General features: G+C 46.5%; 1 protein-coding gene and 1 long non-coding RNA gene across 7 annotated transcripts in view; one reads left to right on the forward strand and one right to left on the reverse strand.

Moving 5' to 3' along the window:
* Window positions 1-483: 483 nt before the first annotated feature.
* On the forward strand, window positions 484-4,459 carry LOC120390980. Of its 3 annotated transcripts, none has more exons than XR_005591185.1 (4): window positions 484-971; window positions 1,910-2,085; window positions 2,277-2,411; window positions 4,391-4,459. It is a non-coding gene; the product is annotated as an uncharacterized LOC120390980 (long non-coding RNA). The 3 variants fall into 3 exon arrangements; XR_005591186.1 differs by having other exon boundaries at window positions 1,910-2,082; XR_005591187.1 differs by having other exon boundaries at window positions 484-843.
* The window catches only part of SLC44A2 (solute carrier family 44 member 2), a 44,023-nt gene continuing 23,842 nt past the window's right edge, over window positions 3,050-23,230 (reverse strand). For 2 of the 4 annotated variants that reach the window (XM_039514074.1, XM_039514075.1), the window contains exons 5-22: window positions 23,107-23,191; window positions 22,371-22,487; window positions 22,112-22,172; window positions 21,336-21,459; window positions 20,722-20,805; window positions 19,756-19,868; window positions 18,847-18,978; window positions 17,186-17,285; window positions 16,802-16,894; window positions 16,469-16,556; window positions 15,507-15,769; window positions 15,284-15,378; window positions 14,217-14,320; window positions 13,659-13,732; window positions 13,006-13,076; window positions 12,633-12,721; window positions 12,024-12,108; window positions 3,050-7,964 (exon numbers count right to left, since the gene is read on the reverse strand). In XM_039514074.1, coding sequence (XP_039370008.1) covers window positions 7,867-7,964; window positions 12,024-12,108; window positions 12,633-12,721; window positions 13,006-13,076; window positions 13,659-13,732; window positions 14,217-14,320; window positions 15,284-15,378; window positions 15,507-15,769; window positions 16,469-16,556; window positions 16,802-16,894; window positions 17,186-17,285; window positions 18,847-18,978; window positions 19,756-19,868; window positions 20,722-20,805; window positions 21,336-21,459; window positions 22,112-22,172; window positions 22,371-22,487; window positions 23,107-23,191 — 1,876 coding nt within the window. In that variant the 3' untranslated portion in view covers window positions 3,050-7,866. Of the gene's footprint in view, window positions 10,886-12,023; window positions 12,109-12,632; window positions 12,722-13,005; window positions 13,077-13,658; window positions 13,733-14,216; window positions 14,321-15,283; window positions 15,379-15,506; window positions 15,770-16,468; window positions 16,557-16,801; window positions 16,895-17,185; window positions 17,286-18,846; window positions 18,979-19,755; window positions 19,869-20,721; window positions 20,806-21,335; window positions 21,460-22,111; window positions 22,173-22,370; window positions 22,488-23,106; window positions 23,192-23,230 lie in introns of all 4 variants that reach the window. The other 2 variants (XM_039514072.1, XM_039514073.1) reach the window with 1 other exon arrangement.

Raw genomic sequence — 23,230 nt, forward strand, 5'->3', positions numbered from 1 at the left:
TCCCCGCCAATCGGTGCGGGGCGGCGCGGTGACGTCACCTGCGCGCCCGGCTAGGCTCCGCCTTTCTCTGGTCTGCGTCTCCTCGCGGGGCGCCTCGGGCTCAGAACGAGGGGGAGGTGGCTCGGTGCGCGGGAACTGGGGCAGAGACGAGGGGGCGGGGCTAGATGGGGGGTACTGTGGGGTGGCAGCCCTGATGGCAAGGGAATGCGAGGGGGGGCTGCTCTGAGGGGAAGGGGTGGGGGGGTTGTCGTGAGGAGAAGGGGGGCAGGACACAGCTGCTCTGAGGGGAAGGGGTGGGGGCTGGACACAGCTGCTCTGAGGGGAGGGGTGTCGGGGAGCTGCTCTGAGGGGTGGGGGGCTGCTGCTCTGAGGGGGAGGGGTGTCGGGCTGCTGCTCTGAGGGGAGGGGTTGTTTGGGGGCAGTGTGGGGCAGATGCCCTGAGGGGAAAGGGGTGGGGGGCAGTTACCCTGAGGGTATTACAGCCCTCAGGAGACTAACCTGTGATGTGCCACAGGAAGAGACTAGGAGGAAGGAGTGAGGTGTCCCAGTGCCTAAGGCCCTTGCTGTGGTAGGAAACTGATTGAGATATACCCAGATGATCCTGGCAAGCAGTCCACACCCCAAGCCACGGAGGACTGCAAAAAACCCCAAAGGTCACTGCCAATCTGACCTGGGGGAAAATTCTTCTGAAATCTGCATATAGCACTCAGTCAGACTCTGAGCATGATGTGAACAAGAACCAGCCAACTGAAGCCATCACTGATGTTTCTGAGGAGGGAAACAAACAAAATACAAATACAGAATAGATGGGGGTGTTGGGGAATCTCTTCCTGACCCCTGCAGGTGACTGCCTGAAGCATGAGCTGTGAGCAGAAAGGATTGTGGGGAGCCTTGCAGCAGTTGTCCATCCTGTCATGAAAGGAGCATGGGAAGAATCACTGGGTGGCTGCTCACCTCACACCTTTTATGAGGTGGAGTATGGAAGGGCTCAGATCTTCTCATTCCCTGCATTTGTGTGCATGCATGCGTGAGGCTCTTACCCTCAGCACAATGCAGAAGGCTCACTTGACAGGACTTAGGCCCCCCCTGCCCTCTTTGAGCCTGGATGACTGTATTTCCAAGCTAGAAATATGGAAACACTTGCCAATTTCTCCAATGCTCTCTCTCCTCCCTGTCTTGTTACTGTTCTCCATCCTTCAGGGTGGAGGCTTGGGCAGGAGGGGAGAAGTGGTAGCATCCTTCTCCAGCGCTGCCCACAGATGGGGGCCCACCTGTGAACAAACTTTTGAGTGCTCTTTGTCTCAGACTTGAAGGTCAGGTGACCAGTTCTGCACTGCTTACTCAGTCCATCAGCGTCATGTGAGGATTGCAGGATCAAGTCCCTGCTTTGCTAGTCTCATGAACTTGCCAAACAAGCCATTTCAAGTCAGCTTCCAAGCAAGAGCCAATATTATGCTTGGGTGCACTGTGACTTTTAAAATTCTGTACATTTCACTTGGAGCAGGTTTCAGAGGGTTGGCAAGTTGACAATTCACATAAATAACAGTGCATCCCTTGCTAAAGCAAACTTTGGATGCACACTTCCATAGATATTACTCTCTGAAGAATTCAGTTTATTTATAGGGTGACCAGACAGCAAATGTGAAAAAGCGGGATGGGGGGGGGGAATAGGAGCCTATATAAGAAAAAGACCCAAAAATCGGGACTGTCCCTATAAAATTGGGACATCTGGTCACCCTAGTTTATTTGAGAGCCCGTGACACTGAAGTAGCTGCATAGCCATTTCTAATAACTTACATTTGTGTTACTTGCTAGTTGTAGAGTGCAGACACAGCACCTGCACATTATTATCCTGGCTGGTCTGCGTGCACTTATGATTTACTTCATGCATTATATTGTTTGGATGCAGTCAACAAAACAGGATCCTGCTATCTACTGTTGCTGAGAACTCTTCCGTGTAAAGAAGAGGCAGAAAATGTTTGATTTTGGATGGATGGGTGAACCACTGAACAGCCTTTGTTTGGGGAACACAATTGAGAAGAGATCTGAGGTTTTACCAGAGTAGCGCATATGGAGAAGAAGGTAGTAAGTGCCTTTTGGTTACAGTGGTGCTACAGTAGGGGAATTTTTGGTTTGGGTTCTTTGCATTTGCTAAGTCAAAGTATCAAAGTGAAAGGGAGGCTGTAACTGTACGGAAGAAGAAAATATTGTGCCATTTGTGGAAAATATTGTGGAAGTATCTAGAAATTCACCAAGCTTTATTTGTAACTCTTTAGGATGATTTTTGATAAGCAGCTGAGTGACCCAAGTTCCTGGGGATGAGTGCTAATGTCTCCTTAAAATGTCAAGAAACAACAGCCAATGATGGCCATTAGCAACCTTGGAGTCCCAGTCTTTGATCCAGATTCAGGGTATGTCTACAGTGCAGTCAGAGGTACAACTCAAATAGCAAAGCTGTAGCATCATGGGCCTCAGTGCAGGCTAGCAACATAAAGTAATCAAGATCCCAGGTGGGCTTGTACAGCCCATGCCACTGCATCTGTACTATTTTTAGCCATGCCAGCTAGATAAAGGGTATAATATGTAGACTGCTAGACAGCATTTTTACCACTGTCACCTACCTCAGCAGTCTGGACAGCTCATTGGTAAAGACACAAAGAAGCTCCTCCACACAAGTGCTCCCTGTGCTGCTAGCATCAGGGTTGGACCAATGGTGGAGGAACTCCCTAAAATTACCTGTTTAGATAAGGCCAGGGAGTCTGATTCTCTCTCTACTGTATTTTCTTTGGTCCAGGCCTTGGTCTTGCTGTGTCCTCCCTTTCCCACAGTGAAAATTTGGACATTTAGTGGAATTCAGTCAAACACCCTTCTGCATGTGGTAGAATGTTACTCTGTTATGACAACAATGCTGATTTGTTCACCTACCTTATCAGAAAGAGGAGAAATGAAAGTAGTGAAGAGATTTCAGTAGACTATTTGTCATGACAGTGTAATCTGGCTAAGGATTAGCCACACAAATCAGAATGATCCACTCGGAGGAAAGCCAAGCTCCAGTCCAAGTAGGCACTTTATTTGTGGTTGGAATGCTGACATCAATATAGTGGAATATCACATATACATTGGAAATATATACATACATCCCCACCCAAGGTTGTTGTTTTTTTTTTAATTTTGCATAAAAGGCCCCTGTGCATAGAGTGAGCATCTTTGGGAAATCAAAGGAAGGGACAGTTATCACAACAACATAGAGGGGCCAATCCTGCAGTCTTTGTACAGGCAAAATACCATTGCAGGAGCAGCCCTGAAGGACCCAGGGAAGGAAGTGGAACATGAGTGGTTTACAGGGATATAAAGAGGTATTTTAAAGGCAGTCAGGGACAGTTATTCTTAAAGGTAAGATAAGCAGTTATGGCTTTAAGATGCAGCTCAGGTAGGTAGGGAAAAAAGCTTCTAATCACACAGTTAACTGAGTAACAGAAACAGGCTCCCATAAGGAGATAGTGAGAATCACCAAGTCACAGCATAACAATCAATCACTGGAGTTTATTTTGGGGCATTAGCATCCTGCCACACAGTGTGCATGTGTAAATGAACTAGACGGTCTTTCCAGTCTGAGTGATTCAGTGACAACATTCATATTCTGAACAGCTCCTTAATAAAAGATATGTCCCTTTGCTGCAGAAGGCAGGACCCCTCCAATGTTTATCTACTTCACCGGGATGAATAAAGAAGGATGTTCATTATAGTATAGTGTAGGTGTAGTTGTCGTCTTTAAAAAGGGGGAAGAGGCTACATTACAATTGTATCAAGACTATGAAGGCAGAGAGAGGGCTGCTGTCTGTTATCCTTAGGGAATTTAACTAGGACTTCCTCCCCATCCTGTTCCTTACATTCCATAGTTTCTTAGACCACAACTGAGTCTGCAGAATACATCCTAAGCCAAAGCAATGGTTTCTGCTGGAACTATGCTTCCTCATCAACTCTTGTATGCCTGAAAATACAAATCTTTCCATAATGACTTAAAATGAGCCACCTTATGAGAAAAATATCCTAAGAACAGAAAGACCCTGAAATCCCTTTGCTGTTGGTCCTCCTGGGCACCTGCTATTTTAGAACTTTATTTGTACAGCAACCAAGATGATTCTATTAGAAAAATAATTAGCAGTTGAGCTGGAGAATGCAGCAGCAGAAATAGACCACCCACAGAGCCCGTCCTCAGGCAAATATCCCTAGCAGTAAAAACAAAACAAAAGACTGTGGAAGAGATGAAAAAGAGCAATAGACGAGCAGAATAATCTTGCACAAAACATTTTACAAACATATTCCATTGGATGCCAGTAAATCAAATCTCTAGTTTAGTTTTGATAACCACTCCTGTTCCCTTACCTAGGTGACCATCCATCCTGTGCTTTTGAACAGCCAGTATCTGGTGCTTACTGTCCCACAGCCCATCTCCGGTAAGCAGCATTTGATCAGATAGTTTGTTTTCAGGTAAAAATCACGCAAAGGATCATGCGCTGTAAGTCTAGGATTTTGTGCCATGAATAACACATTGGGGATGAAGGAGAAAAGCTGGTTTTTAAGGAGCAATTGCCTTTTATTTCCTAGAAATGCAGTTGGTCACCCTACCTTTATGATTAATTAAAAAAAAGTGGCACTGTGAATATATGATGCATAACAGGACATATGAAGATCACACAGGGTTATATTTTAAAATGGGAAGGGGATTCTAAAGGAGTCACCAGGAGTTTATGTAAGGGTAGAGTGAGAAATCCTCTAGTGTAGCTTCTGTGGATGTTTTTGGTCTATATAGCCCCATTGAAGGGATTACTAGCTGTCAGGCAAAGCCAAGCTGTAGGAGACAGGTAGATGATGCCAGGTTTGGAGACTTGGCTCCACAGCACACAAATTATCTATGTAACAGGCTGTAGTTGTTTCAAAGAGGTGAAGTTTAGTCAATGAGTCATTGACAGGGGCAACTCCTGCTTACCATGCTCAGGTGGCTTTTTTTTCCCCAGTTCTATATAGGTTCTTGTACTGCACCTGTGGCATCTGAGCACCTTCCAGTAGTGAGTTAAGTGACAGAACAAATCACGTGACAGATATTACTTATTTCTCTCATCCTTTCTGCAGAGGGAGAAGTGTATGCAGTACAGTGTTTTGCTAGGGTTTTGGGGCTGCTTTGGTCAGTGATCTGGCAAGTCTCAGTCATATTTTCTTAGTAGAAATTACTCTTCAACACTGTTATATCTACACTAGCAGAGCTTTTCTCACACCAGTTCAAGGGGACTGGTTACCCCCTGCTACTGTCAGCAACGGATCAGCTTCCTAATGTAGATGCTGCTTCTGAGACCCAGTGGTCCAAAGGACAGTTCTAGGAATAAGGGACTCCAAAGTTCTGATACCAACTCCCGGTGGAAGCTTTGGGCAAGGTCAGAGCACATCTCTTCCACAGTTTCCCAATGGTAAAGTGGGGATAATACCTGCCTAACAGGACTGTGGGAGGATTAATGCGTTTGACAAGTGCTTTGAACTTGTAAAGTTCTAAGTATTAAATCAATAGCAACTTGACAACAGCATGTGAGTCTTTTCCATTGCAGAGTGCCTTAGAAGAGTAGCTAGAGCTGCCTCAAAACTCAAAAATTTGGTCATTTTTATTGGCTTATTTAAAACTAAAGTAAAATGTCCAAGGTAACTGGTTTGCATTATAAACTACCAACTTTTCAAACGTGCAAAGCTGATCATCCATTGGAGAGAAAGAAAACTTAACAAAAGTTTATTTATATATATATATCTCCATTACAAATGTACTGCTGTAATGAGATCATCTATGCTATGCTTCAGTCTGGTGTGACTTTATGGCTAAGGAGCCATACCAGTATCTAAGATCTCTGTTGAACAGAAGAAGCAGTATTGACCAATAACAGTACTGGAGCTCATGGGTACAACTAATAAAAACAAATTGTACAAAACCAAAAAACCCTTTAATATTTTAGATATAAAACAATTCTCATATCTTACAAAAAATACTACAGGATCAAAAGGTTACTAGAAATAGGTATAAAAAAAGTAAAATATAACCTTTAGCACAAATTAAATGTTAAAATTAACTGGCCAAATTAAAATATTTGAAATAAAGAATTCCTTTTTGTTTAAAAAATAAAAAGAGTCCAGATAACCTCACAATGCCTCTTTGCACCTCTGTGCTCCTGCATCATTTGGAAGCTGTAAATCATCCAGATAGCCCCACTGCAATTTGTTTAAGCAGATTACAAATAATAAATGAAGTCATGAGGTTGGCCACCTTTCCTATCCCCAAGAAGGCCCCATCTACACTAGTGAAAACAGAACCTGTAATTTACAGCTAGCAGTAGCAACGGTGGATGCCCTAGTGCGACCCGAGACCTGTCCTTTTTCCCACCATCTTGGCCAGCCCTGCTCACTGGTAAAAAAAAAAAATGGAGTCCTGTCTACTCTGCGGCTGCACCTGTGGTACATTACCAGTTTTGCCAACATTGGACACAGTCAGAGATGGCGACCATTTAAAGGAAACTACAGTGATTCTTAACGTGCCTGATAACTTAATTTGCAACACTGGGCTTTGTGGCATTCCGGTCTCACTTTTTCTCTCACACACATTGCTGGTGTTTCTCTAGGTGGAAGCGTCCCTTCGACGGAAACTTGCCAGCAGGCGCACCCATCGGATGGTAGAGTTCACAGAACACAGTGGCTTTCAAAACTGGGAGGCAAGTTTGTTTGTTTGACCCTTTGGTTTCTTTTACCACAGTTAACAGTACTTTTACATTAGCCAGCTCTTTTATATATATATACACAGCTATATAAAGCAACAGTGAGCATCCTTTCTTTCCCATGCATTCAAATGGGTTTTTGCATATAATGCTGGATTTTTCCAATAAACCAAACAAGTTAAAGGTACAGAAGCAGCACACTCCTGGGCTGTCAATCTCACTAGAGACAAAACAAATACATAGAGCTTTCATCAGTAATACTAATGACTATCCAGACATGCACGCTCCCTACCAAGTGCTTCTCTGAGTATTTTGCATTTCCTCTGCTGTTCAAGTTCTACAGCTTGATTAACACTGCAGATTTCTCTTCTGTCCCTGCCATCGTCCATGAAGACGAGGCATTAATGGGTGCATTCCTCAATCAGTTCAGGTATTTAATGTGTCCAGCATGGTAGTATCTGAGTGCAGTCAAGTAGGTTAGTGATGTTCTAGCAAGTTAATCGAGGAATCATATAGTTTTACTGGTGTGACAGATTTAGTAGTTTTATTTTAAAATTCATTTGGTGTCTGTGAATCTGTGATTGGTGCTGGCTTCAAACCTGTAGACTGAATTCAGTCTCTAGAATAGATGGAGATGGACAAAGGCAGGGCCTTACATCAGTGGGCCTCAGCTGTAAACTGACCAATTCACTTCTTCATCTCTCTCCTGAGACCAACAAAGTCCCAGTAGCGTTGGGTTCTGCAGTACTGAATACCTGTCTACTAGGGCAGTGGGCTCAGTTTTTAGTTAGCATTGCCTAACAATCTTACATAGAACTATTGACACTAATCCCTTCTCTCGATCTGAGGAAGGAAAATCCAGCAAAATGCTCTCCAGAAACAAATTCCACTGCTCTGGACAAGCTTGTGGCCAATGCAGAGGCTGACAGCCAAAGCCGTCCATCGTAATTTGAGTAAAGGATACTGCAGTTCACAATGTACTAACAAGGTTTGAATATTGGACTAAGAGCACTTAATGCTGTATGTTATCCATGCAGCGTTGCTCCTGAAATGGAAACTGGGAAGGGACAAATAGAAGTGAAGAGAGCAGTGAGGAAAGAGGAGGCTGCTATGCATCCTAGTGAGCTTTGTTTGTCTTGTTCAGAAGTTTTTTCAGGTCAGACGACATGAAGTAAGGCTTTTCAGATGAACCATCATTACGTTCCAGGTCTTCCACTGCAGGAGGGAGGGGGGGGTTAAAATTCAGAGCTTAAGTACTGCAGGGTTGTAAACACCTCAGACTAGAACCAGTTACTGGGCTTGCCAAGCCCCGTAGGAATACATTTGTTTTCAGTGCCATTTAAACAGCAGGTGCTCTCACATCTGCATGCCCAAACTTTTCATGATTCAGACTGAGTTGAATGCTGGGGAAAGTTGCTGTGGTCCCTGTGCTGGAAGGTGCAGTTAAGAAGCCTAGAGACAGACAAGTGCTAAAAGAACAGATGTAAATACTCATCCTTTAAATACCTAGTTGAGATGTGGATGCCCTTCTGCTTCTCACAGGCAGTGCATGTATGTGTATTCTGTCTTTCTTCTAAAACCCTGGATATATGCAGCTTCCAAATGTAAAAGTCACAATTACACTTGTACCACTCCCATTTTAAAGACAGAGTATTGGACTCCTGAAGGGAGGCTGTTTATCAACATCTATTTGGAAGGAACAGGGGGTCTAAAGTGTGAGGTTACAAATCAGCTAAGACAGGGGCTCCTCCTATATGAACAGAACAGGTTCCTCAATACTACCATTGCCTGGAAATACAGAGATTACCATTACTTCGGGATAGTGTGGCAAGACAGTGCTCACTCATTGTTCTTCAGTCTAGCGTAACTGCTCATGACTTGATTGTAAAGCAAGTCACTTGTTGTTTGTTTGGCACAGTTCACCTAGTGTACAACACCCTTGTCAACATGCATCCGACGAAGTGGGTATTCACCCACGAAAGCTCATGCTCCAAAACGCCTGTTAGTCTATAAGGTGCCACAGGACTCTCTGCTGCTTTTACATACATAATAATTAGGCATGTCCCTGGCACAGAATATATTGTTCAGATGCTAGCCGTTCAAAGCAGAGCAGAAGCTCCAGCAAAAGCCATAGGAGACTAACAGCCAAAAATCACAGAGACCATCAGCTTCATAGCTTAGTGAAACAGTCCTGGAATATTTTGAGGTTGATGGCATAGTGATGAGGGCATGAGCATCAAAACCCAGAAACTTTTTCCTAAAAGGATAAGACTCAAAATATGGGAACCTTGTTTGGATGGGAATTTGTAATGCAAGATTTGGCAGTGTTTGCAGAATTGAGTCCTCAAGGAAGAGACCCTTCCTAAATCAATCAATCAAAATAAGACAACAAACCCCACACAACATCCTTCTGGTCCTTGATATAGTAAGGAGAAAATAAGGAACATCCATCAGGTGTTTGCGGGCATATGTTTTAGATGCCAAAAACTTTAAAAATTGGCCATCCGTCAAATCTCTCTAGATTCAGTTGTACTATTTCTGTCCACCATCATGCTGCAACACCTTCCAAATGTAATATCTGCCATTTTCTCTTGCTCTTCCAGTCATTAACAATGGGTACATAATCACAGATTCTTGTGGCATCTAGACTTGATGGATGGTCTAGTGGCTAAAGGGAAATCATAGTAGCTATTTAAGGAGTCCCTTTCTGTTCTGTGTAGCTCAGCTTCAGTTATTTTCTACCGAACTGTCCTGACTGCGCTGGGCTGTGAGCTAAGAAGGTGCCAGGATCTTATTTGAAACACCTGGAGGCTATAACCCTGGAAAGCTGCTTTACCCCCTCCATCTATCTTTCTCATGGAAAAATGAGACAAACATCATCTGAACTACCTCAGGAATGGGCAGAGTTCTGTAAGCCAGTTACCACAAAGATCCGCCATCTTCCATTTAGTTACTAGTTAAGCGAGTAGCCAACCAGGAAGTGGGAGACAGACTGAAAGAATTCTATACAAGTCAAGCTGTACATACGAGTGAAAAGATCAATTAGATTTTTCAACTTTAAAAAAATTATATTAAAAAAAATTCCTGCCAACTTGTTCATTCCCCAAAAATAACCTCTCTGAAGAGTCAGTGTGAGAAAACAGCAACTACAAGTTTCCTACTTTAAACAGAGAGAATTCCATTTTGGGACACAAAGGTTTCCAGGACCCTCATGGACACAACAACAGATTTGAAAGTGAAGCATATGCCACCTAGTAAAGAAAACTTCAGATCTGCCAGCTCCACTTTGCATAGAAATAGTAGTGAGAAAAGTGGTTAATTTCTCTTTGCAGCTAGCTTGGGGCTGAGCAATAAAGAGGAAAATATAGTTGCATCCAGAACAGATTGACATACGGGCAGCTGTAAACCTCTTGATCATTCTACAAATTAGCATCTCACCAACTGCAAAGAGAAACGGCTCCCCCACAAATAGAGCATAGAACAGGACAGAGCAAAAATCAGTCAACTTTTAAGGGACATTCCAGAAGTAGCTATAATGCCCCTTTCATTATGGGCAATTGAGAGTAGAGGAGGATGCAAGGTAATTTTTTTAATGAGTGAGATATACACTATCCTGTGTATCTATAAACCCAACTTTGGCTTCTGTGGAGGCAGAGTCTTGTTGCTTAGGTAACATTTTGCTAACCTATCATGCATCAATGGACAGGTGGGACTCGAGCTTCATTCTAGGAGATGATTATGTCAAATGCACAAGAGTCCCAATTACAGTTCCACCCATTTTGGTACAAGAATATTAGTTGGGGGAAGGAACATGGATTTGATACAGCATTCACCCACTTGCACTGTCCTTCCAAAATCAACACCCCCGTCTACCCTCAAGAATTCCAAAGACAAGCAGCTGAAAATCATGCACCACCAGGGTGGAGCGTTGGAAGAATGCCACACAATTACAGATTGGCTGGGTGAGCACAAGTCTTCTACAAGACACCCACATGTGCTAGCCCTCCCTGCTCAGAGAGCCGAGCTATCAGCACTTTTGGATGATTCTAGGCTCCCCTTCAGCAGGATTTCACTCAGCTCTGGGGACATGTAGTAAGGTCGCTCAGGAGATCCATCATTCCTCTCCAGGTCTTCACCTTTTCGCAACCCCAGGAAGATGAAGGAAGTGGCCACGGAAAGGAGGAATGAGAAGCAGTGGAGGAGCAAGGAGAGCAGCATAGCAAAAACAAGAGAGAAGAACAACAGAGGGAGGGAAAAAACTGAAGTTAGTTGCAATTAGATTCCACCACCAAGATCAAAGCACCAAGAAATTTAGAGAGACTAAAACAGATTACAGAGAGTCTAATTTTAGGCTACACATTTCTACTGCTACCAAGCATGGCGTACAGGAGCTGCTTGTTAGAGTGGTGATGGGAGTGGTGAACAGGGAGAGGCAGAAGAGAACGTCACAGTTTTAGAAATGATAGAAGGAGTTAGCTTTCAGGGGTTCTTCCATCATCTCAGTTTATTCAGGGTTTTAAATCACTGATGCCGAGTTGGTGCATGCGCATTTTTGTACGCAGCTCTTCGGGGGAGATTTTGAAGACTTGTACTTCTAAATCCTTTGGCATTTTGAAAGATTTGCCCAAGTGCTCTAAGCCCTGGGCTCATCCTTCCCATTGCAGCCCATGCACAAGAGGCAGCGTTTGAGATTAATGGAGCTGTGATGCAGAAAGCAGAGGAAAGCTGGAGGTTTGTGAGGGCCCATAACAGCCTTTAATAGCAATGAGAAGTATGGGGAAGCCCTAGACTAAGGAAAAAAGTATGACACCTCAATTCTTGGGAACAGGGAGGATGGAGATTTGAGTGTCCTTTTGTGGTGTGCTGCTCTCTTTTATAATTTAATTTAATAATGGAGATATACCCATCTCCTAGAACTGGAAGGGACCTTGAAGGGTCATTGAGTCCAGCCCCCTGCCTTCACTAGCAGGACCAAGTACTGATTTTGCCCCAGATCCCTAAGTGGCCCCCTCAAGGATTGAACTTGCAACCCTGGGTTTAGCAGGCCAATGCTCAAACCACTGAGCTATCCCTCCCCCCCTAAGCAAAAGCCATGTCGGTGGAAGTAGTTCAGTAGAGCAGAAGCAAACTATGAAGTGACAAGTAGTCAAAGAAAGGTTGCATGAGCCAAACACAACAGAACAATTCCACAGGCCAGCCCTCTGGGGTGACAGAGGTGTAGCCACAAAGTAATATTCAACTGAGCACCAAAACCCAAGCGGCCCAGTTACTTACAGAAGCAAAGGAAGAGGGTGTCCACACACATGGCATAGACGCTGAAGAATCCATGTGCAATGAGATATGAGCCCACGATCACCGTCTGTAAGAGAAACCGGATTGTCACCTCAATGCTGAACCCAATTATTTTGGGGCAGTTCTCTGCCCTGTGTTAGGAGGTCAGATTAGATGATCACAATGATCCCTTCTGGTCTTGAAATCTATAACCTGATACCAGTATGGAGAGCAAGATGCTGCAGAAGGTCCCTTGAAAGAGAGAAAAGACCTGCTGAACTCCATTCACGGTTCCCCCTTCCGTTTCCATAGGAAAAGAGAAATGGCCTTGCCCAACCTGATTCAGGCACATGGAGGCACAGTAGCACCAGTGAATGGAAGCTGGCCAGGCTGCCTGGAAGTGCCTATAGGGAGATGTGCTTCTGCATTAATTGGCTGACTCCGCAGAGAAGCCAAGGTTTGAATGGCAAACTGAGAATGAGCTCTCCTTCCTTTACAAAGAGGGACTCCTTGAGGACAGTGAGTAGGAGAAGCTTTCTCTGCTCAAGCTGCATATGTTCTGGAGAAGGGCTAACGTCCCTAAATTCATTGTAAGGCAAGTAAGATACCCACCAGGATAGGGACCCAATAGTAATTGAGAGTAGGTGCACTGTCCTGAACCACATCTATCCGCTGGGAGAAGAAGAAAAAGGCGAGGATTCCTAGAGAGGAGAAAATCATAAGAGATGTTTGTGAGATGCACTAGCGACAAGCAAGAAAGGGCAGCATTATGGGGGGCTGACGAGGGAGGAGGAAGGTGAATTTAGAGATCTAGTAGGGGGATTATGGAAAGGAAGTTGGTTCCTGGAATGGCTGGGGAGATTTGCAAGGGGTTGAGAAGATGCAAGGACATGCAGCTTTCGCCAGTCTCTCTACAACAACAGGGTTCAGGGGGAGGGGCTTAACCGAAGTAAGCCCTGGCAGAGGACTGAGATCCCAAACTTACCAACACTTCCCACGATGAGGAGTTTACCAAGGAAGAGCAGAAAATCTGTGACTTTATCTAAAACAGCCACCCTGAAAACAGAGAGAAGTGCATGTCTTTCCGTACCCTCCAGGAAGGGGGGCGGGGGAGAGTAAAAGAGGCAAAGTGCATCCAAGCTCCTCTGTGGTAAAGACAACCCAGGATAGGAGTTGCTAAGGGGCTAAAGACACAATGGTTTGTGCAAACCTAGAGCCAATATGCATTTCCCACCTGATATCTGGCAGATACACAGACCTTGGATATCCACAGTGAGAGTCAGTTGTTCACAAGGCCTCTGAAATGGTTTCAGATACAAAAGCCACCTTTACATATCCCCAGAGAGGGTACTTCCAAGTGAGACTAGAATATCTCCCTGTCCTCTTACCTCTAGCTGCTGCCTCTTATTCTCTGTTCCCAACATACCTTCTTCCACAGGTCACCCATCTATTAATGGTCACCTGTCTATGCGTGGCAAGGCATCCCAAGCTGCTTTCATGGATTGGCTGTACCCACGTCATGCCCTCAGTCAGCTACCCTGGCCAAGCCTGGTAAATAGTAGCCCTGGGGAAGAGGAGCCATTTCCTTGTTGGGTAGTCTTGGAGGAGGGAGGATTCCACCAGTTTTCAGGTTCTTACCTGATAATGTTCCTCATGAGCAGGAAGAATGCATTCTTGGCTGAAGTGCAGAAGTTGGTGCCATAGATGGCAATCTGGGACGGATCACAAAGGAGGACACAGAGAGGAAATGGGGTTACTCAGTAGCAGTCATGGTCTCTTCCAGAAGATTTTGCCCTGAAGCCTAAAGATTGTCACCAAACTGTCGCAGTACAGATTAGTCATTCAGAGCCGCATTAGGGTAAAGAGACCCCCCCGCCCCCCTGCCCTTTCACCACACTGCCAGGGCAGAATGTGCCAAGCGGCCATTCTGTCTGAAGCCTGTGCCATCTGTCACTAGTACACAGGGCAGATCTGACCTCCTGATCTTGTGGACACTGCTGGATGTCGGGTCACTAACATAAGACAGCCAATGCCTCTTAAGACCTAAATGAGATCTTCATGGAGCTCGGGGAAGCCAACCGTTGATGGGGTGGGAAGGAGTGTTCAGAAGCAGTCCCTTTTGGAGAATCTCCAAATGTACTGTGACCTTCCTCATTCACTGGATATTTGGTGGCATTCTTAAACTGGGGTCCTCACCATGATGTATGCATTCCTGTTCAGGAACTTGATAAATTTTTCCAGGCACCAGAAGCAGCATTTGAGACAGGTCAGCAGGAACTTGGCAAACTTATTCTCAGCAGCTAAAAGCACAAGAGACACAGTGGAAAGAGTGTGGAGCAGAAGAGAAAGTTGTTCTTTGAAACAGCAACTCTTCTAGTATTAAAAATCTCAGCACCAGACCCCTTGCTCCCTGCAACACACCCCTCCAACCCCCATCCTGTGCACAGTCCCCACCCATATCAGTTCTCCAGCCATCTCTCTTTGCTCCTTTCAGCTTAACCCTATGTCACAGCACCATCACTTTGACAGATGTAGCTGGCAGAGATACTTTCAGGAAACATAAACCAAATTTCTTTTTTAGCCATCCACAATCAAAAGTGTCCTCAGAGAAGAAGCAAGCAGCAGTCCCTCACTTCATCGTGGGCATCCCATGTCAGTTTTAGGTTGGGTATTCCAGTTAGCCACAGCCATCACACCAGTGGAAGCACTGGGATTTTAGTATTCTTGTCTGGAGTGAGAGCCCTACCCACTAGACTGTACTACTCCTGTGGACAGAGAGGGTGCTCTGGAGAATCATACCGGGAGGAAGGTCTCACGTGTCACTCTTGCGCTTTAATTCACAGCTCACATTTCACAGTCACTGAAGTCATTTAGTCAGACCAGGACTGTAACAGGGTGTCAAGTGCAATTCTGCACAGAAGTCCAGAGCCATTCTACTGACTCACTGCCAGTCAGACCAAGTGGGTTAGTGCCTACCCAAGAGGAGTATGTAAGGTCTCTCTGCTCACAAAGGCAGAAAACCTAGAGAAGAGGGGGTCTGACAGAGAAAGCCTTTAGGAACAGCTAGGCTCAGAAGGAAGCACAGAGCAGTACCTGTGTAATCAGATACAAAGGTAAAGGAAAAGGGAACGTTTGAAGTAGGGCAGGAATAGCATCTGCTTACACGGACCAAATTATCCTGAGTTGTGACTCGACATGGAGAAACCTTCCTCACCTTGTTTGTCCCCCACCTGCCCTTTCCCAAACTGTCCTCAACTGGGTACCTTTCAGCCTGTGATCCAGATACTCCAGAAGGACCCTGATGATCTGGACAATGGCAAGAATCAGAGACCCAAAGGCCAACGAGCCAGTGTGATACCTGCCATGTGGAAGAAGAGGAGAGGACCTCTGTTAGATGCAGCTTCTTGGCATTTTTGCTTTTAAGTTATTTCTCCTGTAGCCAACAAGAAAACCCAAACCTCTCTTTGGAAAAGCTCCAGTGCTCACCTGAGTGCCCGGCCGAAGGAGGAGAAGAGGGGGAAAGCCGGCATGTCATCGGGTTTCTTGAAGGCCCAATAATAGGAAGCAAAGGCTCCAGCTAGCGTGACCTGGCCCAGCGCAATCACAAAGTTGGCCAGCCAGAAGAACATAAAGGCATTATAGATCTGGAAGATGATGAGGTATTTGTGGTAGGCCGTCTCTCCCCCATAGAATGCAAAGAGGCAGCGGGCATCTGGGCACTGCTTGGTGATGTTGGTCATATCGAATTTCTAGAGAAAATCAGAGACGCTTAGATATTGCAGAGATGAGGACCATATAAGAACCAAGATAGACAGTAGTTCTCGACAACCCAAAAGCCATTTCTGGAGTTTGAGTCCAGGAAATTATTTTTCACTTCCCGTACAGCACGTTCAACCCCAGAAGCAGTTGCATTTCAGATGGGTAAAAGAACTTGTCTACACACACTACTCACTGAGCCCCTGGGAGTACTGTGAAGATCTCTGGTGCCTCAACATCACAAGGGCAAGGGGTACAGGCATGAACTAAGCTCAGGGCGCAGAGTCAGGAACTCCCAAGTTCTAATTCTCACTCAGACACAGGACTTCCTTTGCAACCTCAGCCAAGTATGTGCCTCAGTTTCTCCTCTGGAAAATGGGAATATATATTTCCCACTCTCAAGAGGGGCTTGGAGATGGACAGGGTTAAGCATATACAATGGTTAAAGGAGGATTATGAGGGGAGGAGAGCAATCCACAGATATGAGGAGTGTAAATATGAACAAAGGGTGGGGAGGGGAGGTTATAGTTTAGCTAGCCCAAGGGACTGTCACAGCAAATGGAGCCATGTGGTACTCCAGGGATGGAGGCTACAGTAGCTGCCAAACTGGCTTTTGCACAATATGTCTGCTCAAGAGACTAATCTTATTAAGTCCAACATGTTCAGTTGTGACTATTCAGAGAGCCCCTCACCTCTGGTATGCAGGTCTGCCCAGCATATTCACATTCAGACATTTCGTTAAACACCTTGTAGACAGCCTCATTAGAAGTAGATAAGAAACTGGGAAGAAGCAGTTAAGGGGATTCAACTTTATGAGACTGGACCCGATTCTCTATCTGTCCCATACAGACCAGCTCTTACCATCCTGCTTAACACTTTTTTTTTTTTTAATTTGATCATGAGACTGGATACATGTAAGTAAATAATCCCACAACATTTCTAGCCTTCTGAGGGATGTGTGATTTCTGCCCCCACCACACCAGGGGTTCTTTGGAGGTGGAGGAGAGAGGAAGATGGAAGGATACACAGCGGTGCTGGCCCAGTAAGCAATGCAGAGACACACCAGGAAGAAGGTGCACAGAGGAAACACCAGCGACGTCATGATGTGACCAATAGCCCTGCCAGGGAAGAGAGAATCAGTAAAAATAACAAAAACCCTCCCATTGCAAGGGAAATCCAAACAGGTGGAGGAAAAACCATCCAGACAGTAGCTTGCTTTGCATAGCCCCCAAACCTCCCACCACAGGTTTGGAATCGCCACTGCGCAGCCATCTCTTTCATGGGCCAGAGGGGAGATGTGGCTTGTGTGTTAGACCCAGCAAGAGTTGGTCCTCGCCACCCCCACCCCCCAAGCGAGCACAGCGCTCCCTGCTATTGCGTGTGGCTGCAGCAGTCCACACGAAGCTCACCTGCTGGCTTCCTTGATGAGCGCAATGGCAATGAGGATCCTCTTGCGGAGGAAGATGAGTAACACAATGATGATCACCTCTATGATGCACAGGATAATTACTGAAAGAGAGAGGGGAAAACTGGAGTCGTACCATGATCAGAGCTCTGGATGCGTGCGGTTTCTTTGTAGTAGGACCCTACAATGCTGGCCCCTAGATATGAGAGCAGCGCACCTTGAAGAGGCCACCTCTTCTTCCACCGAGTCCTAAGGAAACCCACCAACTTTGGGTTGGGGGTAGCATGATCACTGATACACCTGGGTTTAAACTCTATAGAGGCTATGAGCATAGATATCCTCTGTAGGGGACAGGCTACATTTTTTTCCAAATAATTGACCAGGCAGTTGTGCAACGTCATTGTCCTCCTTAGACATTGGTTTCTGAAGGAGTTCTCCCTTCTCTCCAGTTCCCAGGCATCCAGGTTGCAAGATGGACAAAAACTGGCGGCCTTCTCGGCAGTCTCAGCGGAAAGTCAGAGGACTGAAGGGCCATGGAGGATGAACTCTCTTCCCTTTACATCCCCAGAGGAGCTTAGGAAAAAGACACATGTCCTGCCACTGCCCATGCTGGTGGGCCTGTTATGGAGATTGAGGATTCCTGTCTCCAGGTGCAGTCAGTCCAGCACTGAAATTCACATCCCCCCCCCAGCCAGGCATTTCTGCCTGTCGAATGCTTCCATGAACACAGTCTCCTGATTGGGACATCACATATGGAGATATGTGGTGTGATAGACCCAGGCCAGTTGAGAACAGCAGAGTAGTCAAAGGGAGAGATACTGGCCACAGCATAAGTAGTTTTCTGTTCCCTGAGTGACCAGAGCAGGGGCTGCTCCAGGCTAATGAGAACACCTGACTCCAATTAACCTGCTAAGAGTCAGGTGAGGCTGTTACGCACCTGACTCTAATTAAGGCCCCTCTGATGCTATAAAAGGGCTCACTCCAGTCAGCCCAGAGGGAGCCAGAGGAGAAGAAGTGCATGCGAGAACTGGGAGCAAGAGGCGTGCAAGAAGCTGAGAGTGAGCAGGCACTGCTGGAGGACTGAGAAGTACAAGCGTTATCAGACATCAGGAGGAAGGTCCTGTGGTGAGGATAAAGAAGGTGTTGGGAAGAGGCCATGGGGAAGTAGCCCGGGGAGTTGTAGCTGTTGCATAACTGTACCCAGAGGCACTGTAGACAGCTGCAGTCCATAGGGCCCTGGGCTGGAACCCGGAGTAGAGGGCGGGCCCAGGTTCCCCCCAAACCTCCCAACTCCTGATCAAACACAGGAGGAATTGACCTGGACTGTGGCTTCTACCAGAGGGGAAGGTCTCTGGGCTGTTTCCCGATCCGCAGGGTGAATCTGTGAGGTGAGCAAATCTGCCAATAAGCGCAGGACCCAACAAGGTAAAGGAGGAACTTTGTCACAGTGGGTTCTTGCTGTGCATCTGCAGAGCCCCCACCTAAGACCCCCATCTCCTATTCTTGCAGGACAGCAGGACCTAAAACCCTCATGATGTCTTACTTTCTAGCCTCTTCCTCCAAGCAAACGAGCACAAGAGATGAGCGTATAGGAGCGCTGGTTGTCCCCCAGCCCCTTGTTTGTTTGCATTGTACCAGGTCTAGGAGAGCAGAAGTGAGACTTACTGAAGGCCAACCACGTTTGCCTCAGGTGGAGATAGACACGCAGATCCGTCTGGAATCCCAGGTCCTTCAGGGTAACATCAGAGTCTGCTTCTCCTTTTAGACGGACATATTCCAGGGAACAGTGGACAATTCCTGCAGTGGAGAGCAGAGATTTGACTGCCTTAGAGTGAAACTGTTAGCAGCCTCTGATTAACCTCATGCTCAGAGTATCTGCTACCCAGCGGGAACTATCCTTAAAAGGAGACCATGGGGAGGGTCTGTCAGCTCTCTGGGATGCAAGAATGAGGAGACTTCAGTCAGTGCATATCTACAGGAGCAACTTCTCTCTAACCATTCAGAGGAGCTCCAGGCAAAGAAACAACTGATAACTGGAGAGGGCCTCTGGCCCCAGCCCCATACAAACTAGGGTTAAGCGACAGACCAAAAGATGTCAGCCAGTTTAGTCAGGTCTCCCCACCCAGCAGATGTTCATGTATGTTCCCACCCTGGTCTACACAAAATGTACCTGCTGGATATGGTCCAAACTTGCCTCCTTCCTGGAGCTTACTTAATTTTTATTGTTAATGTAAACAAACTTCTGACTAAGGTTGGCTGTTCCTCAGCTTTTCCTTGCAAAACCCCCTGTCCCTCTGCCTCAGAGAGGGATATTTCCATCCTCTTGTATCCTGGGTTGGAAATAATAGGATCCACCTGCTGGCATAAGTCAGTGGAAATAACTGCATCTTTAGGTAGAAGAGCCCTGCAACCCTGCTGCAGTATCACAGTGAAACAGAAGAGACTAGAACACAGACTGAGCGGCTGTGACCTCAGTCACTAAACCAATCTCAGATAGTTCTGCAGGGTGAATGCAAGGAGAGAAACCCTGGAGCCAGCCTCATGTCAGAGACTCTGAGCTCAGCTGCCACTCACCATATCCGAGCACCAAGATCACCAGCACAATCATAACGCAGATCATGATCCCAGCAAGGAAGCGAAGCAGGACAACGAAGATGAAGCTGAACACCATGGCAATCACGAGACCTCTGTGGAGGGGAGAGAGGCAAGTTCATGAGCACAGAACCACACGCAGAAACGAGCCCGCGTCAGAGCTTCCCATTTTCTGTGCCCTGCAGCTTTGTTCCATTAACTGATTTAGTCTCTTGTTTTTTTCCTGTGAACTTCAACAGCAGCAGAAGGGGCTAAGTTGGCAGCCTTGCTGATTGAAGTCCTCTCTCCCCAGAGCAGATGCAACAAACAGCCTCAGAGCAAACTTTCCCCTAAACTGCCTTCTCTGTGTCTCCCATTCCTGGAGGAGGGCGGGGGAAAGAGGCCAGTCCCCAATGCCTGTTCAAATCCTTGGTCTCTAGATGGCGGCTACCAGCAATGGGGGCAGTTAGTCCTGGCAACACGTGTCCTGATAAGAACTGGACCAAGACCCACCAAACTCATTGCACACAAGATGCCCAACTCTCAGAGGTGAATGACTCAGCCACTGCCACATTGGTGGTGGATCAGAAACCAACAAATAAAGAAAAACAAACCCTGGATTCCTTTCAGATCCCAAACCAGCCAGTCTCTCTAAACTCTTTATTTTAACACAGTTCCACTACCACCTTTTTACCATCAGCAGAGTGGAGTGGAACCCGCCCCCCCCCTGCCCCCGCCCAGCCTCATTACACAGGGGATAGAAAACCCTACAGCTTCCATAACCAGCAGGCTTTGATACGTATTCATTCAAATGCCGCACTGTTCTCAGACAGCACATGTTCTGCCAGACTCTGTACCCATTAAGCACTAGCGGCTCCCTGGCTCTGTTCCCATACAGCTCTGGCTGGAAGGAGGTCGGACATCATGCTTTTTGTATGCATTAGCTCAGCCATTCAGGTCTCTGCTTACATTATTATCCAGTGCCAGGAAACTGTGTAATCTTCAAAGATCTTCATGGCCAGTTGTCTTGCTTCCAGAACCATGTTTGCTTTTCTGGAATTAAGAACAGCAGGGAGTTGGGGAGGGTGGGGGGGGGAGGCATGTCAGTTTCTGATCAACCCTGCACTCTTTATAGGTCAACCAAGGCCCTGTCGGTGCCAGGATAAGAATTGTTCTCACTGAACATCCTCAAAGCTACCTCACTGTCTTCCTTCAGATACCTTTTCAGAACTCCGCTGTGATGCCTACAAACATTTTGTTAGTGACTCGGTGGTTGCTGTGCTGGTACTCCCCCAGCTGTCTGTCAGTCTCCACCTCTTTCTGGTCTTTATACTTGGACTGTAAGCTCTTTAGGCCAGGGACCCTCTGTTCTGTGTTTGCACAGAGCTTACCACAGTGGGTTCCTGGTCCAGGACTAGGGCTCTTAGGTGCTACCACAACACAAGTAAAAAAGTAGTATTTCACCATCAAATTATTGACCATGATGCCTTCTGGTCATGTTCTAACATGACCAATTTTCCTAGCGAAGACAAGCCCAGAGGCACCCAGGATACCTCGCCTCAGAGATGAGGCTCAGAACTCACTTGGCCCCCTCCACCAGCTCTGTCACACTCCTTCGTTGTCCCAGTCCATCTTCAAAGGTGGTGTCGTTCCCAACCATGACGACCCCTTTCTTGGTGTTGATTGCTGGTAAACACCTGTGCGCCACTGAGGGATGAAGCATAAGAGGCACAGGTGAACTTTGGAGAGCAAAGCAGTCTAATCACCACTTGCCTCATCAGAAAAATCCAGTACCCTCAGGTAAAGGCTAACAGGAAGTGCCTTACACAAGTGTCAATACCACTAACACCATTTTACACATATATGGAAACTGAGGCACAGATTAGAGAAGGAACTCTGCCACAGTTCCACATCAGATCAGCAGCAGAGCTGGGTTTAGAACCTGGCTGGTTCCCTTGCTCTCATCACCATGCTGCACTCCCAAACCCAGCAGCTGGTCTGCTCCTGCTCTTATCCAGCAATTTAATGGGGGTTTTGCTCAGTCACTGCCATCTCCAATACCCCGTCCCAGCTGGTTGGATGTGCCGCTGGGGGAACGAACCTGTACCCCTGTATCTGCAGGTCTCTTCCAAGCAACTTGCAAGGGAATGAACTGGAGCCAATCCTAGGTAGGGGGACACAGAGATATGGAGACCAGCTGGTAGTAACACACCTGTGTGCAAAGCTATCTGGGATGTACATTGCCCTCACATGCTGTTGCACCAGAGGCAACAAACCCTGTCTGAACTTAAACACTAGCCGTATTCAGTTCCCAGGACCCTTCCCAGCCTCTTTTCCTCTTTTCCCCAGTCAAACTCACAGGGTTTGCTGGGAGTGATCATGGCCGGACAGTCTCCATCCTTCAGCACTTTTGGGAGGCTCTAGGGGAGAGAGAGACACACACAAGTTTAAATGAAATTCTCAGCCTGAAAATTTCTATACCATTCACTCTTCCTCTGGAGAAACATGCAAGCATCAGGTTAACATCAGAGAAAGAAGAGTCTGGAATGGCACCATACTGGGACCAGTTTTGAATAGTTTACTTCTAAAATACATCCCTTTCCTTTAATAAAACTCACCTTCTGCGGATTGTCAAATCCTGGGACGCAGAACTGCTTGTAGTACTCAAAGTCTTTGACTTCTTTCCTGGCATTCAGGTACGTGAGATACTGCTCGGGGCACTTATTCACACAGATCTGAAAGAGTTCAGACATGCACAGTACTTAAGACTGAAAGAACTGAGTGGGGCTATATAAGATCTAAGTATCATTATTAATCAGAGAGGAGCGGATGAGACAGACACCAGGTCACTGCTCCCTCTTGGGGCAGGGGCAGCAGTCTGCTAGCCAGCATCCAGTCTCAGCCTACAGTTCAACGCTTGCCCATCGTGCCATAAAACTCAAAGCAAATCACCAGGAGAAGCCACTCATTTTTGCTCCTGTTCCTGCACCTCTCTCTGTTCAGGCTCTCAGTTGTTGTTGCAATGACCAGGCACAACCAAGAGAGGGCATCCCGCACCAAGTAGCTCCTCTCTCCCTAAACACTGAGACACAAACACTGGGAGACGCGTGCTCTACATACCTGGCACAATACCCAGTGCCCACCCAGTTACAGGATTCCCTCATGGCTGACTGGAAAGCAACACCCCTTGCTCCCCGGGCGGTGGTCTGCATGTTATCTGCAAGGACATTTGCTAAGAATAGCCCGTGGGACACTGCAAAGCTCTTATTTAAAACCTTCCAAATGAGAACAAAGCCGGGGTCGCAGCAGCGAGTGGTGTTTGGGAGCGTGAGACGCTGCGGAGAGCTGTGTTACCTGTTTGGTCGGACACTGGAACTCCAGCAACACCAAGGGGCTGGCGCACTTTAGGATGTTGAAGTAAAACAGGAAAGGCTTGTTCCTGCAAACAAGACATTTCAGTTTCTGGACTCTCCTGTCC

The sequence above is a fragment of the Mauremys reevesii genome, linkage group 25 (genome assembly GCF_016161935.1).
Source record: "Mauremys reevesii isolate NIE-2019 linkage group 25, ASM1616193v1, whole genome shotgun sequence".
In the NCBI taxonomy this organism is placed as follows: Eukaryota; Metazoa; Chordata; order Testudines; family Geoemydidae; genus Mauremys; species Mauremys reevesii.